Here is a 17,562-nt window from a genome sequence, read left to right as displayed (position 1 = left end):
TCTTATTGATGACTTCTGTATCGTTTATATATATTTTGCAATGAGTTATATAAATATTCTAACAGTATAAAAGATGACTGATGCGGGAGATTCTGAAAGAACTGAATTGTCAAATTCAATTGTTTTTGTAAAAAATAAACAATATATGATTAGTAAAAAAGAACTGAATTCCATGCTCCTATTGTGATCAAAAGGAAGAGGAATCAGATTAAACCAGTGTCAACGGTTACACCACCTGCTATCATTGTATCTCCCCTCCTCTACGATGAAACCGAGCATATCATCGAGTCAACTGTCATCCATTGAGTCAATTGGTTTAGTAACAGGGTAGACCGAGTTAGGAACTTAGGTGTGTTTAGAAACGCGGTGTAAATTGTATTTCTAAAATTTTGAATTTTGTTTTCACTTAAAATAATTTTGTTTTTTTGTTTTCATATCTTTTGATATATTGATATCAAAAATAATTTTTAAAAAATAATTTTTTTTTATTTTGATGCATTTCTAAACAAAAATTATTTTAAACCGGTACTACTTCACTATCACATTTCCAAACAGATACTAATTCAATTGCATCTTTCACCGGTTGTATCCACTAAATGAAGTCATATCATGAATGAACAAATTATATCTCATCGACCGACCATTAATCGAAATGATGAATAAATTATATATTGAACTTTGATTGTTATTTAATTTGATAAATTTTAATCTAAATTGATCTTTAAATTTCTATTTTTATCAATTATATTTTATTTTTAAAATAAAAACATATTGTAAAAATTTAATATGATCAAATCAAATTTTAATTAAAAAAATATATATTCAAAATATAAAACCCTCTTAACTATATTTTGGAGACATACCAACTTATTTTTAAATGTAAATCAACTTATCTCAATGGGGGTATTTGTAGAAATAAAATTTTCTTACTAATCTAATTTTGCCTTGTGTTATTTTAATTTTATTTTTATATAAAAAGATGAAATAAAATTAAAAAAATAACATGAAATATATATATATATATATATATATATATATATATATATATATATATATATATATATATATGACCAATAAAAGGTTGATATGTAAGATGGGATATTTAACATATTTTTATTATAAATACAAGATCTTATAAATAAAAATTAATAATAAAATAATATCATATAACATTAAAAAAATATAAAAACCTTTACAAACTTTTTAAAATAAAAAGTCTCACCCTACACACATAAAGGAGAAAGATTCCTGAATATACAAAACTATCTTCAATACTTGTTCATTTAGTCTAAAAAAACAAACCTAAAATAATACAATTCCCAGACCTTTCTTTGCAAAATACCACCAAGTGAAATTGCCATCAAATAAAAAACCACGGGAAGCACAATAATACTTTCTAAGAACATGAGAAGCTATTTCTACTTTGGGTACGTGTGCTGCATCATCATCATCATCATCATCATCGCTACTGTTGTGGGTACTGATAACTTCATCCTTTGATTGGATATCATCATCCTTTCCTTCCTCTTCATACAGCCATTGTACACCAATAGTCCTTGTTTGAACAGGTGGATCATGTGGAAGCACTGAAATACTCACGCCATCACCATTATCAAATGTAGGACCACCGACCCCTAATTTCCAGTGGCTTAGCAATTGGAATTCACGAACATCACGCCCGTAACTCGAATGGTAGACAGGGGCGTGACAACGCAAGGATCGACCACTGGTATTGTTTCTGATTATAAAATGAAAAGGTTCAAAGCGACTGTACTCTGACGTCATATAAAACCTTGTGAACAGATTAAAGCCACATATCCGGTGCGCAGGAGGAGGTGAGGACATTTTGAATGAAAAGTTATCTACAAACTCATTCTGAATTAGCCATTTATCCTCTTCTTCCTCCTCATGAAACCCCCTTAACTCCTCATCTTCATCAAATCCATCTGCGACAACGTTGAATGAGCCATGTATAAATGTTATCTGTACCACCAAAACAATGTCTATAAAATGAGCAAAAGAAAAGTATTCAAATGTAGATTTCAAAGAAAATAACATGGATGCATTTGAGCACTAACCATTTCTATTTTTCTGAACATGTGTGAGTCAAACTTTTGGATTGATTCTTGCTTCATCCAATCTTGGAACTCGACAAATTGTTCACAACCATTTGCTACGGTCCAAGGGTTTAGATTTGAAACTCTTTGCAGTAAACAGCAAGAGGACACATCTAACGACCACAAATGGGATGGAAGCTCTGGGAGTGCCTGAAGCATTTTGCAATTTCTTAAATATAGGTGTCTAAGCAGACCAAGATCCTTGATGCTTTCTGGAAGAGCACGAATTGGAGTTCCACTTAAATCTAGTCTCTCCAAGGAGCGTGGCAGTGAAAACGAGGTAAATCTCAACATTTTCATCGCTGAAAACCTAGAGGGAAAGAATAGCTTCAATGGAAGAGATGTAATGTATGATGTACTTGCAACAATTCCATCGCTTTGGAGCAAGCTGCGCCCCTGATGATGCTCTAACTCCATATTCATCAGGCTGACAAGATTTGAGCAACCATCTAAAACCAGCTCTTGAAGTGAATTCAATCTACTCATTTCTTCTGGAAGCTCCATAAGACTTGTACAATTTCTTAGATTTAAGATCAACAGTCTTTGTAAATCACCAATAGATTCGTGAATTTGAACCAAACAGATGCAATCTTCAAGTATTAGCTTTTCAAGGGCTGGGAGACTCGAGAAGTCTGGGGTTCTAATGAGATCAAGAGAGTGTCGGAGATCAAGAATTTTCAATTTTGGAAGATACTGCGAAAGTACATGAATTTAGTTGTTATCAATTGAAAACGAGAGAGATAGCTACAGAAAAAGACTAGATGCATACTGGTTTGCCTTTCCAAGCATGAACTAGACAGCTTCTGGATAGATCAAGAACCACCAGCTTCTCCAAGCATACATGATTTGGTATGGATCTTGTTGAGAATTATATTGCTGTGTTTTGTGCAGGTGAAGGGATGCACAATCAAGAACAACAATGCTGAGTAATGAAGAACACGAACTACACACAAGGTGTTTGATAAAATGTCTCAGTGAGTATTTCATTAACTGCATGTCTTTAAATACATGAGAAAACTTAACAAACTTCCCTAGTTAACAGCCACTAACTCTGTAGTGGACAATGTGCTACCACTAACTCTGTAGTGGACAATGTGTTTCCACTAACTTAGCAACAACTTCAGAAAACAAGGGATTTACTTTGACCAAATCAAAACAGAAATGAAAAGAAAAGAAAACAGACAATACTTGATTTAGACAAACTGAAACACTAGTGTTAAAATGTCAATTGTCTAACACTCCTCCTTGACATTTTGACGACAAATTCCAATCTTTTGTCTTAATGTCTCAAATCTCTCTTTAGGTAGTGGTTTGGTAAATATATCTGCAAGTTGTTCTTCGGAAGAACAATGAATCAGCATCACTTCATTAGATTGTTGAACTTCTCTAATAAAATGAAACTTGATTTTGATATGCTTTGTACGTCCATGAAAGACTGGATTCTTTGAAATTGATACTGCAGAACTGTTATCACACATGATTTTAGTAGCTTCAATCTGTTCATGTCCCAAATCCTTTAACATTTTCCTCAACCAAATTGCTTGGTTGACAGCAGCGGCAGCAGCAATGTACTCTGCTTCTGCAGTGGACTGAGCTGTTGTCTCTTGCTTCTTTGAACTCCAAGTGAAAACACCTGAATTGAGTGAGAATAAATACCCTGAAGTGCTTCTTGAATCATCAACACAGCCTCCCCAGTCACTGTCAGTATAGCCTTTTAGTTCCACAACTCCTTCTGATGATCTTGGGCAGAAAATACCAAGATCAATGGTACCTTTAATATATCTAAGTATCCTTTTTGCTGCAATAAAATGAGTCTCCTTTGGAGAATGCATGAACCTTGAAAGAATGCTCACAGCAAACAATATGTCAGGTCTGCTTGCTGTGAGATATTGAAGGCTGCCAATTAAGCCTCTATACAACCTTTCATCCACTTTTTCAGATTCATCATCCTTGCTAAGCTTGATACTTGTTGTCATAGGAGTCCCTACTGGTTTACAATCCTGCATTTTGAATCTTTTTAGGATGTCTGAAGCATACTTCTTTTGGCATGTAAAAATGCCATGGCTGGATTGCATCACTTCCATTCCAAGGAAGTAGTTCATTATTCCAAGATCAGACATCTCAAACATCTTCTTCATTTCATCTTTGAACTCTTGGATCATTCCAAGTTCACTTCCTGTGATGAGCATATCATCTACGTAAATAGATACAATTAGAAAATGGTTACCACAGGATTTCACATACAAAGTTGCTTCATTTTGGCTTCTGTTGAACCCAAATTGAAACAGATGTGTGTCCATTCTGTCATACCAAGCTCGGGGAGCTTGTTTCAACCCATACAAGGCCTTCTTTAGTAGATACACATAATCTTCTTTATCTTTAACAACATACCCATCAGGTTGCTCTACAAAGATTTCTTCAGCAAGAAATCCATTCAAGAAGGCAGACTTGACATCAAGTTGGTGAATCTGCCAAGAGTTATGTGCTGCAAGTGTAATGAGAAGTCTAATAGTATCATACCTTGCTACTGGAGCAAAGGTCTCTAGGTAGTCCACACCATATTGCTGAGCATAACCCTTTACCACCAATCTAGCCTTGTATTTGCATATTGACCCATCTGGATTGAGTTTTGTTTTAAAAACCCATCTTACACCTATCACCTTGCGATGCTTAGGCCTTTCAATCAACTGCCATGTTGCATTTTTGTTGATCATTTCCATTTCTGCCTCCATTGCTCTCCTCCATGCTGGAAATTCTTGAGCTTCAGTATAGCTGGTTGGTTCTAGAATTGCCATGTTGCATCTTAGGTGAATATCTTCCAATGATCTTGTGCCTCTAACTGGAAAGTCATCCACTGATTCATCAGCTACCAGCTGAGGTTGAATGGTGAATGGTTGATCAGAAATCATATTTTTCTGATGTTCCCAATCCCATGTGATTGCTTCATCAACCTTCACATCTCTGCTGAGAATTACCTTCTCTGTTTGTAAGCAAAGGATTCTGTATCCTTTGGTAGTTATTCCATAGCCCACAAGAACTCCCTTCTGAGCTTTGTTGTCAAGTTTGCTCCTCTTTGGCTCAGCTATATGATAATAGCATATGCTGCCAAAGATTCGAAGATGATCTACAGCAGGTTTGACACCATTCCAGCCTTCATATGGTGTCTTGTCCTCCATTGCTTTGGTTGGAAGTCGGTTCAGCAAGTAAACAGAGGTATTGACTGCCTCTGCCCATAATTTGTTTGGCATTTTCTTTTCAAGTAAGAGACATCTAGCCATCTCCATTACTGTTCTGTTCTTCCTCTCACACACACCATTTTGTTGTGGTGTGTATGGTGTAGTGTACTGGTGCACAATGCCTCTGCTGTTGCAAAACTCAAGAAACTGATTTGAGGTATATTCAGTACCATTGTCAGATCTTAAGCATTTAATTAGCATGTCACTTTGATTCTCAACTAAAGCTTTGAATGTTTGAAAGATTGTAAATACTTCACTCTTAAATTTGATGAAATACACCCAACACATCCTAGTATAATCATCAATGAAGAGAATAAAATACTTGTTACCACATAATGAGGCTGTCTTCATAGGTCCACACACATCAGTGTGGATGAGCTGAAGCTTTTGGCTGGCTCTCCCTGCTTGCCCTTTAGGAAATGGTGGTCTGGATTGCTTGCCAAGTTGACATGTTTCACACAATTGAAGCTCACCATTCAATGTAGGCAATGCTTCAACCATTTCCTTTTGTTTCAGAATTGACAAACCCTTTTGATTGAAATGGCCAAATCTTTTATGCCAAAGATTTGAAATATCCTGAGTAGCACTCACATATGCATGATTGGATACTTTATCCCAGTCAACAACAAAGCTTCTGTTTTTCATCTTTACACAGAACACTTGTTCTCCAGAAGGATCAAAGATAGTGCATTTATGATCCTTAAACTGAAGAGAATAGTTTTTCTCCATCATTTGTCCAACACTCAACAAATTTTGACTGATTTCAGGTATGAATAACACATCAGGAATGATTTTGATACCTGAACTTGTTTGAACATTTACTGACCCTCTGCCTTTGACCTCCAGAAATTCTCCATTGCCAACCTTTACTCTGGATTTGTAAGATTCATCAAGGGTTTTGAACATTCCAGCATCATTGCACAAATGGTGTGTGCATCCACTATCGATAAGCCAAGTATCAGCTGAATCATTTGTTGAGAAACAAGTGACAGCAAAGAATTGCTCCTCCTGTGTATCAACTTCATCCGCAAAGTGAGCTTGTTGAGGTTTTGGGTCTGAATTTTTAAACTTGCAGACCTTTGTGATGTGCCCTGATTGCTTGCAATTTCCACAAATTGCATCTGGCCTCCACCAGCAATATTTTTCTAAATGTGTGTTTCTTTTGCAGTGAGTGCAAGGAGGAAACTTCTTCTGTTTTGAACCTTCACTGGTGCTGCCCCCTTCATTTTTGCCTTTACTTCTCAGATTAAGCAACTTCTTTCCTTTTACAGCTTGTTGTTTTTGCACATAAAAGGCTCCTTCTGTCAATCTGTCTTGCCTGATTGTTCTTCGTTGCTCCTGTGCTTGAAGAGCACTCATTAGTTCACCTAATGAGATTTTACTAAGGTCCTTTGATTCTTCCAGAGAAGAGATTTTGGATTCAAACCTCTCAGGAAGAGTCACAAGAACCTTCTCCACAATCCTGCTGTCAGGAAAGTCTTCTCCAAGTAATCTGATGTTGTTGATAATTAGTGAAATTCGATCAGAATACTTGGAGATTGTTTCATCTTCTTGCATGCTAAGTGCCTCAAAATCTCTCTTCAAATTCAGCACTTGCATTTGCCTTGTTCTGTCACTGCCTTGGTATTCTTCTTTTAGTTTGTTCCAAGCCTCTTTGGCTGAATTGCATGCCATAATTCTGTAGAAAATGCTTTCTGCCACAGAATTCTGGATGATTGATTTTGCCTTGGATTTCTTTGCCTTTTCCTCATTGCTGAACTTGATTTGAGCTATAGTGGGATTTGTTGGTAAGGGAGCTACTGGTTTGTCTTCGGAAACAATTTCCCAAAGATCATAAGCTTCAAGAAAAGCTTGCATCTTCACTGACCAAATGTGGTAGTTTTCGCCAGTGAATATAATAGGGGAGTTTAAAAGTAGGTTGTTGGATGTCATTTTTGAGATTTGAAAAAAAATGTTTTGGTCCTGTAAGATCTAAGAGAGCTCTGATACCACTGTTGAGAATTATATTGCTGTGTTTTGTGCAGGTGAAGGGATGCACAATCAAGAACAACAATGCTGAGTAATGAAGAACACGAACTACACACAAGGTGTTTGATAAAATGTCTCAGTGAGTATTTCATTAACTGCATGTCTTTAAATACATGAGAAAACTTAACAAACTTCCCTAGTTAACAGCCACTAACTCTGTAGTGGACAATGTGCTACCACTAACTCTGTAGTGGACAATGTGTTTCCACTAACTTAGCAACAACTTCAGAAAACAAGGGATTTACTTTGACCAAATCAAAACAGAAATGAAAAGAAAAGAAAACAGACAATACTTGATTTAGACAAACTGAAACACTAGTGTTAAAATGTCAATTGTCTAACAGATCTCCAAAAGAATCCATGCCAACATAACCATATCAAATTCTTGGGAAAGTGCTCAAAACTTCCATGAAAATTAGTGTAGTTTAGTTGGAGAAATTTTACTTCTGACATCTTTCTAAAAGCATCGGTGCTGAGGATGGGAAACAAGCTTGTTTGGTCAGTTTGTAATTTTCCCCCATTACGAAAGTCAGAAAACCATTGTTGAAAGAAATTAAGCCTGCGCCTCTTGCTGCGAACCATTGAACTGGTACAAGCAACTTCTGCATAATCATCTTCCATTAATGCATGCATATCCAGGGTAAGACCACGCAATTTTTCAGCATCCTGCATCAAGAATTATAAAAAGTATATGATAAAGGAAAGTAAAAGAGTGAACACGTTAAGGCACCACAAACCATTCAAGTACACACAAAAAAATTGAGCTACTTACGGTAGTTCCATTCAATACTCTAAAAGCATCCTCGTGATGCCATGTTCTTTGACATTTGGGTGATTCTTGTCGAGCAATTTCCCTTCCCATATCTCTTACAAGTTGATGCATCCACAACCTTTCATCATTGTTGATTTCAACAAGGCATCTATCGATAAGTTTGTCAATCCTAAATCTTGCACCTATACCGAGCCCATCTAGTATCATAACTGCATAATCCACATCCATTCCATTGAAGAAACAAGCAATATCAAGGAATAAGATTTTTTGATAATCATCATCTAGAGAGTGGTAACTTATTTCAAGAACATTTTGAACTTCACAATTAGGAATCACTGCCAATTCCTGTAATGCGCTTCCCCATAATTTTCTTCCTTTCCCTGACAATGAAGAACCAATAACACGAAGGGCTAATGGAAGTCCATTACAATGATGCACTATTCTCCAAGAGTCCTCCACAAAACCTTCAACAGGGTAAGCTTGTCCAAAGGCATGCCAACTGAAAAGCTCGAGTGATTTTTTGTTGTCTAGAGGTTCAACTTTGCACTTGACAAACTCATCATTAGCTGCAATTAGACCCTTATTTCTAGTTGTTAAAATGATTTTACATCCTTTACAAAGCCATTCTTGCATGCCTATGATTGCATTGAATTGGTCCCTATTGTCCACATCATCAAGAACAATAAGAGTTCTTCTGCAACACAAGGCATCCTTAATCTTTAAAATTCCTTCATCAACATCATGTATCTCATCAACAGTTTGGTTTAGGATATCAGAAAGAAGTTGCCTCTGTAGGCAAACTACACCTTTGGATTCTTTTGAGATTTCTCTAACATTTGATAGATAGCTCCTGCATTCAAATTTACGAAAGTTCTGATTAAAAATACTCTTTGCTATAGCTGTCTTCCCAACTCCACCAATTCCGTAGAGCATAGCAGTGGCAGCATCATGGGACTCATCTTGCAACCATGAGTTGATATAATTTACTAGAGGATCTCTTCCAATGAAATGAAGGGGTACATGAAATATTTTTCGATCCAAGTTCTTTGAGACCTTCTCCACAATACATTGGACAAGCAGTGCCTCGTATCTACATCAAAAATAAAAATATAGTATGATATTTAGTAGTCTCTCTAGAAAGTATAAAAATCACAGTATTTTTCAAGAAAATTAATAATGTAGAATCATTACATTTTAAACTAGACAAGAAGGAAGAGAACAGAAGACAAGGAAAAAGTATCTTCTATTTTTATTTGTCTTCTATGCTATCTGAGTTTGGAGTGGTATGGTTTTTCTAAATTAGGAGTGGTATTATCAGTCATCCTCTAAATACTTGCAAAACAAAACAAATTAAGAGTTCACAATCAGCATTCTAGTCTTATGCTAGGTGTAGTTTCATAAAGAGATACTACTTACCCATCTCCTAAAACCATTCCAGCTAAATCGGCCACTTCCTTCAAAGCAATCCTCCACCCGTTCACCCTCTCCATCTCCTCCTTGAAGCGCTTTTCATGCTCCACAAATGCTGCGGCGAAGCTCCCTGTTTGCTTTCTGACTTGGGATGGATCCACATCATAGAATACCGGCAAAACTCTGCAGTCTGCAGTCCTCCTGCGTTCCATGATCATTACAAGCTCATCAAGGCACCACCTCGAAGAAGCATAGTCTTTGGAGAATACGATTATCGCAATTTTTGATTGCTGTATTGCCTTCTGGAGCTCCGATTCGATGTTCTCTCCTCTGCCAATTTCATCATCATCTCTAAATGTGTGAATCCCTGCTTGAACAAGGGCTGTGTAGAGGTGATCAGTAAAATTCTTGCGAGTGTCTTCGCCTCTGAAACTCAAGAACACTTGATATTTACAATGAGAAAACCGTGAAGATGAGGATGCTTGATATTTCGCAGCAGCCATTCCAAATACAGAGATAGAAAATCTTCGAAGATCTGAACCAAAATAAGAAAACAGGGCAAGAGTTGGAGCTAAAGTAAACATCATTTACATCAGAGTTATATTCCATAAAATAACACACAGGAGATAAGAAAGAGAGTGGGAGAGAGTACCTGAAAGTTTCTCTTTCCCTTATCTCTTAGTTGTGGCTGCAGTTCCGTATCAGTTAATCAATAGTATTCTGCTCTAAGTTATGTCTATGGAACGCTACTGCGTGAGGATGCCGGCACAAAGTGCAAATGAAAGAAGAACAAAAACAGAAAAATAATTTTCGTGGACGACTTCTTACGCGGACAACACAACCAAGTCCAAGTATTCAATTTATAAATTGTTCGCAATGTCTTTAATTTCTTGAACACTTTCAAGTGTTTTAATGGCACAAAGTAGGAAAAAGATACCAAAACATAAAAAAATAATTTTCGTAGATGACTTCTTACGCGGAAAAGACAACCAAGTCTTCGATTTTGAATTTGGTAGGATAGTATGCTGGCAATTTCTTCAACACTTTTCAAGTTTTTTTTTTTTAAATTCTAGAATTGAAAAGAAAGAGAGAAAGAGAGAAGAAGGATCATCAGACTGGGCCTAGAACCAAGTCTCATTAGTCGAATCGAAAGCTTATTTGCCTGCTCGCTTAATGAAAGGTCTACAGATTAGTTGTTTGGTGGAAGATCAATAGAAAATCCAGGTTTCTTATATCCAAGAATGTTGTTCTTGTTGGGTTTGTTGCCATTAATGTGCAGCAACCATTAATGGACGGCATCATCCATTGACAAATGCAGCAGCCCTTCTCAAATGTCAAAGGTTGGCAGCCACCATTGTTGAAGAAGAGCTGGAGCTGGTGGCACCATTCTTGCCTATAAATAAGCACCGAGAGAGAGCAACAAAGTTTGAGTAGAGAGAGATTGTGAGTGCAGTCGAGAGACTAAGAGAGAAAGTGAAGGGCTGCAATGGCAGCAATGAGAGCTGAAAGTTGAGTTTGAGTGAAGTGATCCTCCTTCTCCATGTATTTGTATTGTATCGTTTATCTATCTCTAATAATATTGATCTTCTCCTGTGGATGTAGGCGATTTGCCGAACCACGTTAAATATTATGTCTTAGTGTGCTTAGCCTCCAATGGGCAACTATCAGAACACCACCGGTCCGCGAGGGGAGCCGGAATCCCCAACAGTTCTTACATCTGTTTGATGCAATGTGATTTTTCCATAACCAAAGTCAACACAATTGCTTTAAATGCAATGGTATAATGCAGATGGAAGTTCTTACATTGACACAAAGGAGAGCCATAGGTAACCAAAGCATAGCACTTGAACAATTGGCAGCAAACAAAATTGGACATATTTATTGAGTAAACTTAACTAGGATCAAAACTTATCTTTTATTTCCTCAGAATTACCTAATCTATTCGAAGTTTTGATTAACCTGAGACCTCATGATACCTTCTCTACATCCTCTCTCGCGAGCCCTAAGCTCCCATATTGCAGTAAGTTTCCTCTGTTCTTCCAATACTTTTTCAGCCTTTTCCCTTGCCGCCTCGCAGCTACCCATTCCAGAATCGCATTTCTCTGCCTCTTTCTGATACTGGGATGTCATTCTCTTAGCCTCCAACAGCGCCAAGTCTGCACGTTGCTGTTTTTCCTGAGCTTCTTCTTCACTTAACCTCAGTTCATCTTTCAACATGTTTGTTAGACTTTGTTCCATCTTACGGCTCACTTCAGGATCGTGCTTCTTACACTCTAAAAGGGTACAAAATCAAGAACAGAAAATGTCAAAGATTAAGAAATGGTATAACCTACTATAGATCACGTCACTCAACAAGCAGAATCACATTCACCATCTTTCTTCGCATCTCAAAAACGTCAGTACTAGAATTTTTCAGAAATTAAGCACGTATTCGATTGGTTATTTGTGTGCACACGAAACATGTTACCATCGACACCCTAACTAGCCATTTTAGATGTCTGAAGATTCCAGCACATCATGTTCTTCAGCAGAAAAGAATGGGGTGTTTTTTTTTGTCGATCCACTAACACTTATTGGCTTCTTTTCTTTTAGTTTAGGAATCAATTTTCATGTGTCATTTTTCTCAATTGATATAATCTTCTCATCTATAACAATTTTTTATTTTTTATTTTTTATTGCCTTTTCAAACACTATATGTTTACATGTGACAAGATAATAATATAATGTTAGATCATCATCAATTGAATTAGTTATCTCATACAAGTCATCAAAACTCTTCATCTTTCTTGGTGGACTAGGTGGGCTACCGCTGCTTAAACTTTCACTAGAAGACTAAGATAAATTTGAAGTTGAGTTCATTAATGATCGTTGAGATGTAACAAGTTTTTGATAACCTTCATATCTCTCATCCTTTTCATCAAAAATTGGTAGAAAATCATATTTCTCACAATCATCTACCTTCGAATTCCATGCTCTTTCTTCATCAAATTCAACATCCTTACTAATCATTATCTTCTTTTTTTTTCATTGGAGTTGTAAAGCTTGTATCATTTGGACTTTTGATCATTGTACACAAAAATAATCTTTTTACTCTTATCATCTAGCTTGGTTTTTACTTGATCATCTACATGCATATAGGTAATGCTTCTAAACACCTTTAAGTGAGTAGCACTCGGCTTTCTTGCATTCCACACCTTTTATAGAGTCATGTTATTCAATTCTTTTATAGGACACTTATTCAACAAGTAAACAACGCAATCTACAACTTCGGTCTAAAATTCATTTGGCATCTTTTTGGTTTTGAGCATGCTTCTCGCCATGTTGAGTGTTGTAACCCAATTTGACCCCTATTTTTTGTATATATTTTGAAAAAAATTGCAAAAATATGTCTTTTCAATAATTTTAATCATTTCATTATTTTTTTTTAATTTTTATGTGTGAGAAAAAATCTTAAAAATTATAAAACAAAATACAAAATACAAAAATAGATAGGATTTGAAATTAGATAGATAATCAAGCATCGTAGGCAAAAATGAGGCTTGAGATGTTTTGGGTCACAATTGATGTTTGAATTTAAAAGGAAATTGAAGAAAATGGCTTAAATTGATTTAATTTAGCTAAGATTGAAAGAAGTTTGAATGAGTTAGCCAGATTAAAAATCAATGAAGGGTTTAATTGAAAAAAATAATCAGAATTGAAAGTTAGATTAATAAAAATTGCTTAATTCTTGGAACCATTGTTAAATTGAAAGTCTAAATTGATTCAATTAGGATACAATTGAAAAGGAAAAGATGATTTAGGGCAAATTAAATGAGATTGGAAAAATTCAAAGTCCAAGGACTGTAATGAGAATAAGGAATGTTTATCTGAACTTTTATTGCAGTCCATTTCAATCCCAGAACCATTTAATTTAGTCCAATTTGATTAATTGATTTCAATCATATTAGTCTAATTGAATTAATTTGATTCAATTTAATCCCTAAGTAATTCATGATTTCTTTCCTAAATGTTCAAAATCCTAGTTTCCAATCGATTAACCAGCAAATTATAGCCATAATTTATTGTCTATAATCAATTATTCAGCAATCAAACCCATTCTGATCTGTCAAATCCAGCTCCAAAATCTTAGCCCCAAATTGATTTCTTCAATCAATCCCCAAAATCCTAGCCTTTCCTCTCCATTTTAAACACCAGCACAAGCAAGACAAAAAAAAAAAAAAAAAAACCATAGCCTCCACTGTCTCTCGACACCATTCATGGTCTCAGGTTTCTGGAAAACACAACAGCTCCACCCTTTCCCATTAACCCAAGACCAACACCCACCTTTCCTCCATAAAATCCACCGAAGTCAGCCCATTCTTCTTCCCTGAACAAAACCCCGACCACCAACGTCCAACCCAGTCACTCTCCATTCACCCAAAACAAACACCATCTGAGAAAGAACACTGGAAAAACCCAGTTCCACACCAGTCAATCAAACCCATTCTCTCTTCTACTCCCAATCAGCCACCATCACAATCCTTCTTCGCACAGTCCAAACAAAAATCAAAATCATTTACAGCCTCTCAACCGTGAGCCCCCAGAAGCCTCTCCGACGGTAGTGTTCAACCCATACCAGCCTTCCCTCTCATTTTGGCCATCCCACACCGAGAACCACCCTGTATATAGTTAAGAACCAATCCTGCAACAACAATTGAATTGAATCGAATCATATAAAAATATAATAGTTTAAAAGAAAATTCCATTTCTTTGTTTGAAGACAAGGACAAATTAACCGACACCGAGAACCACCTTGTATAATGGTTTTTTTTTCCATCAGATTTCTTTTTTGAATTTCGAACAGTAATGGAATTACAACATTTTTTATTACATAATCTTCATAAAAACTAAAATTATTAGGATTCGAGTCTACTTCACTAAGAAACTGTTAGCTATATAATTGTTAGGCTACAATTACTTGAATAAACAATCTTGCTGCTTCAAATATTTGCGTACTCTCCCTCTTCAATTCGTCCTTTGCGTATCAATGTATGCAAGTATGTTCGGTTAATAAAGAGACATGATGATTACAAATGAGAGGGGAAAACAAAAAAAAACAAAAAGATGCACAACCCAGTTTTTCATCTGCTAGGGGTTTTCTCCTTTTTCCTTTAAAAAGATATATTTAGAATTCCTTATACATTAAGAAGAAATGATGTTAAGCTGTTGCAAGTATGTTTTTTTAAAAAAGGAAAAATATGAGGACATAAATCTGACTAGGATAAATAAGTTGACTTTAATTTAATTAAACAAAAAAAGGTAGTAGATGTATTCATTGCTTATTAAATATAGAATAACAAATTAGGATAAAAAATTGACATAAAATAACCAATTTTAGTCAACTTAATTAGCATGACAAACTTGTAATCCTGATAATCTAACTTGAGCCAACTTGAGAAATCTTACCTAACCCGCGTTAATTTTTTAAATTTATATATGATCCGGAACATTAAATTAGAGCATACAATCTAGAAGGACCATAAAATCCAATTCAAATCAATCAATTATTATAGGATGAAATTGAAATTTTTTTTCAATTATATTTAAGAATTAATAAAAAAGTAATTAAAAGAACGAGGATCAAAATTAAAAAAAATAAATCTTTTTTTATTGAAAGATGAAATTGAAAAGAAAAACCAATTTAGTAAAAGGGCCAAAAAAATCAAAAGAATGAGCATCAAAACATAAAAAATAAAAACAATGTTTTGATTGAAGAAAAAAATTGAAAAGAATAACAATTTTTCCAAAAGGGCTAAAATTACTAATCAAAATAATGAGGACCAAATTAAAAAAATATTATACATCAATTTGAACTGTAGAAAAAAAATCAAAAATCAATAAAACTTTTACAAAAGGGTTAAGGAGAAAAATTAAAAATTAAAAGAAAGAGGATAAATTTAGAGAATATAATATTTTATCAATTGAGATTGAAAGATGAAATTAAAAGCAGATAAAACTTCTACAACATATCAAGACTAAAAAAAAAAGGACTAAAGTTGAAATATCAAGAACATAAAGAGCCAAGTTGTAATTTTTTAGAGAGGAGAGAGAAAATAAAAAAAGGTTCACTAGTGACATGCGTCACACCAATAGAAATAGGGCATGACAATGCTTTCAACGATAAGACGGAAAATCATTTTTAGACACTGGGAGATATTGCAAACACTGTCTAAAGTACGCAGGTCCCTTTCTTGCACCTCTTGGTGCCATACACATGCACCTGCCTTTTTTTTATCTAATTAAATACAAAATTATCCGAAGCTGACTTTGTAATTATAAAAAAAACCATTGTGAAAAATTGAAAATGCCTCTTGACTCTAGGTTTTTTTTTGTTTTAAGGGTATTTTCATCGTTTCACTTTGAATTTTAAGTTTTTTTAATTTTTTATATTTTGTCAAATACCAAATTTACTCTCAGTTTAAATTATAATAACAAATAAACTATTATGAAAATACAAAAAACCTTTCAACATCAAGTTTATTTTTTCTTTTGTTTTTAAAAATATTCAGGTCATTTCACTGTGCAATAAAGATGAGAAAATACTTATTTTCTCCAACTCTATTTGATAATGAGAAATGGGCCAAGTGAAATTCAATACACTTGGAAACTTGGGTTAAGTTTTTTTGGGTGAAGGGGAAAAAACATCATTCTACAATTATAATTAATAATAACAATGAATTTGGAGCTACAATATTTAATTTTACAAGGAGTTTTAGCTCTTTTTAATATAATTTTTCTAAAAAAATAATTTTCCTTATAGAGATATGTCATTATAATAGTAGGATATTGATTTGTCGATATGGAAAGCTAAAAACCGTGAGGAGATGATAAATGAAATTCTTTACAACTCTCTATATTTATATAAAATGATAAAATAACCTTATTTGACAATTATTATTATTTATTTGAAATTGATAATACTTGAAAAGAAATTATCTACGTCTAATTATAATAAGTACTTAATTAATTATATAAGCGAAGCATAATAGAAGTTTTATATCAGTCATAATGTTAAATCTTATAAACAAAGATGACAATGGATAAGGGTTGAGGTTTTAGACATTAATTGCTCCCATCATCTTTTGAATTATTTCAGGTTTCAGTGATTCAGGCTCCGGTTGATTTCTGGTTTTAGACTAAAGCAATTTAGCCATGAATAGAAAGTGCTTCCATAACGGTTTTTCAAGTTTGTCAAACACGTAGGGTTTGCTTGAGAAAAATGAATAAAAGGAAAGTCGGCTGAAGATCGTAATCTAAGTTGACAAATTTTGATTGCAAGTTGCAATGACCAACAAGTTTAGTTTTCTTAAATTCATTATCGATGGTATTTATTTTTATTTTTATTTTTAAACATTATATATATATATATATATATATATATATATATATTAACAAGTTACTAGACTATTGGTTTGTATTGCGTTGTGGTTAGATTAATTTTTTTAACATAAAAAATTGTCCAAATATTGATAACAAGTTTTCTAATAAAACAATTTAATCATAAACTCAGAATATAATACATATTGGATAATATTTTTTTCTAACATTGAGATTACGATATATTGGATTAATTCGAGTTAACATGTCAAATCTACGACTCAGGTCATAAGACAATGATAAATATATAGAAAACAAATCAAATTAATTATAAAAATTTAATTTCTAATCAACCTAATGTTAAAAGATAAAATAAAAAAATATTAAATTAAAAAGGGACAAAGCAATTGCATGAGTCAACCAATCAAACCCGCAACTTAGGTTATGAAATCTAGATAACCCCATAAAAAACAAATAAAAAAACTTACAAAGCCCAATTTTCAATCAATATTTAAGGATAAAATGAAAATAATAAACTAAAAAAAGGAAAACAAAACTCAAGTCAACCTAGTTTAACCTGTTAAACTCGCAACCTAAATCATGAAACTTGGATAAATTCATAAAAAGTAAATAAAAAAATTAT

The 17,562-nt window shown here is 34.2% G+C and overlaps 2 protein-coding genes and 1 long non-coding RNA gene across 8 annotated transcripts; 1 reads left to right on the top strand and 2 right to left on the bottom strand.

Moving 5' to 3' along the window:
• Positions 1–1,255: 1,255 nt before the first annotated feature.
• On the bottom strand, positions 1,256–10,194 carry LOC133702515 (disease resistance protein RPV1-like). The gene is made up of 6 exons (XM_062126810.1): positions 9,570–10,194; positions 8,154–9,243; positions 7,740–8,047; positions 2,887–2,986; positions 2,477–2,810; positions 1,256–2,003 (listed from the first exon to the last, which is right to left on the bottom strand). The coding sequence occupies exons 1-6, from the start codon at positions 10,148–10,150 to the stop codon at positions 1,303–1,305; spliced, it is 3,114 nt and encodes a 1,037-aa protein (XP_061982794.1). The 5' UTR covers positions 10,151–10,194; the 3' UTR covers positions 1,256–1,302.
• Positions 2,994–9,067, top strand: LOC133702516 (uncharacterized). 6 transcript variants are annotated; one of them, XR_009843751.1, is made up of 4 exons: positions 3,856–5,330; positions 5,458–5,510; positions 6,009–6,120; positions 6,200–7,688. It is a non-coding gene; the product is annotated as an uncharacterized LOC133702516 (long non-coding RNA). The 6 variants fall into 6 exon arrangements; XR_009843752.1 differs by lacking the exons at positions 3,856–5,330; positions 5,458–5,510 and adding an exon at positions 2,994–3,091; XR_009843755.1 differs by having other exon boundaries at positions 5,458–6,120.
• A 1,307-nt stretch (positions 10,195–11,501) lies between the features above and the next one.
• LOC133703581 (uncharacterized) lies at positions 11,502–12,572 on the bottom strand. Its single transcript, XM_062128198.1, has 2 exons — positions 12,458–12,572; positions 11,502–11,836 (listed from the first exon to the last, which is right to left on the bottom strand). The coding sequence occupies exons 1-2, from the start codon at positions 12,570–12,572 to the stop codon at positions 11,502–11,504; spliced, it is 450 nt and encodes a 149-aa protein (XP_061984182.1).
• Between the last annotated feature and the right edge of the window lie 4,990 nt (positions 12,573–17,562).

This window comes from Populus nigra, chromosome 9 (assembly GCF_951802175.1).
Source record: "Populus nigra chromosome 9, ddPopNigr1.1, whole genome shotgun sequence".
In the NCBI taxonomy this organism is placed as follows: domain Eukaryota; kingdom Viridiplantae; phylum Streptophyta; class Magnoliopsida; order Malpighiales; family Salicaceae; genus Populus; species Populus nigra.
The sequence above is the reverse complement of the archived record's forward strand: the minus strand, read 5'-3'. Positions and strand labels throughout refer to the sequence as shown.

Bases quoted from the DNA above. Each gene is read 5' to 3' on its own strand.
- LOC133703581 (XM_062128198.1), bottom strand. From the start codon at position 12,572: ATGATTAGTAAGGATGTTGAATTTGATGAAGAAAGAGCATGGAATTCG. The intron at 11,837-12,457 runs GTTATCAAAAAC...GTACCCTTTTAG, and splicing joins AAAGGATGAGAGATATGAAG to AGTGTAAGAAGCACGATCCT.
- LOC133702515 (XM_062126810.1), bottom strand. From the start codon at position 10,150: ATGATGTTTACTTTAGCTCCAACTCTTGCCCTGTTTTCTTATTTTGGT. The intron at 9,244-9,569 runs GTAAGTAGTATC...TTTTTGATGTAG, and splicing joins GGAATGGTTTTAGGAGATGG to ATACGAGGCACTGCTTGTCC. The intron at 2,004-2,476 runs GTACATCATACA...CTCATTTTATAG, and splicing joins AAGCGATGGAATTGTTGCAA to ACATTGTTTTGGTGGTACAG.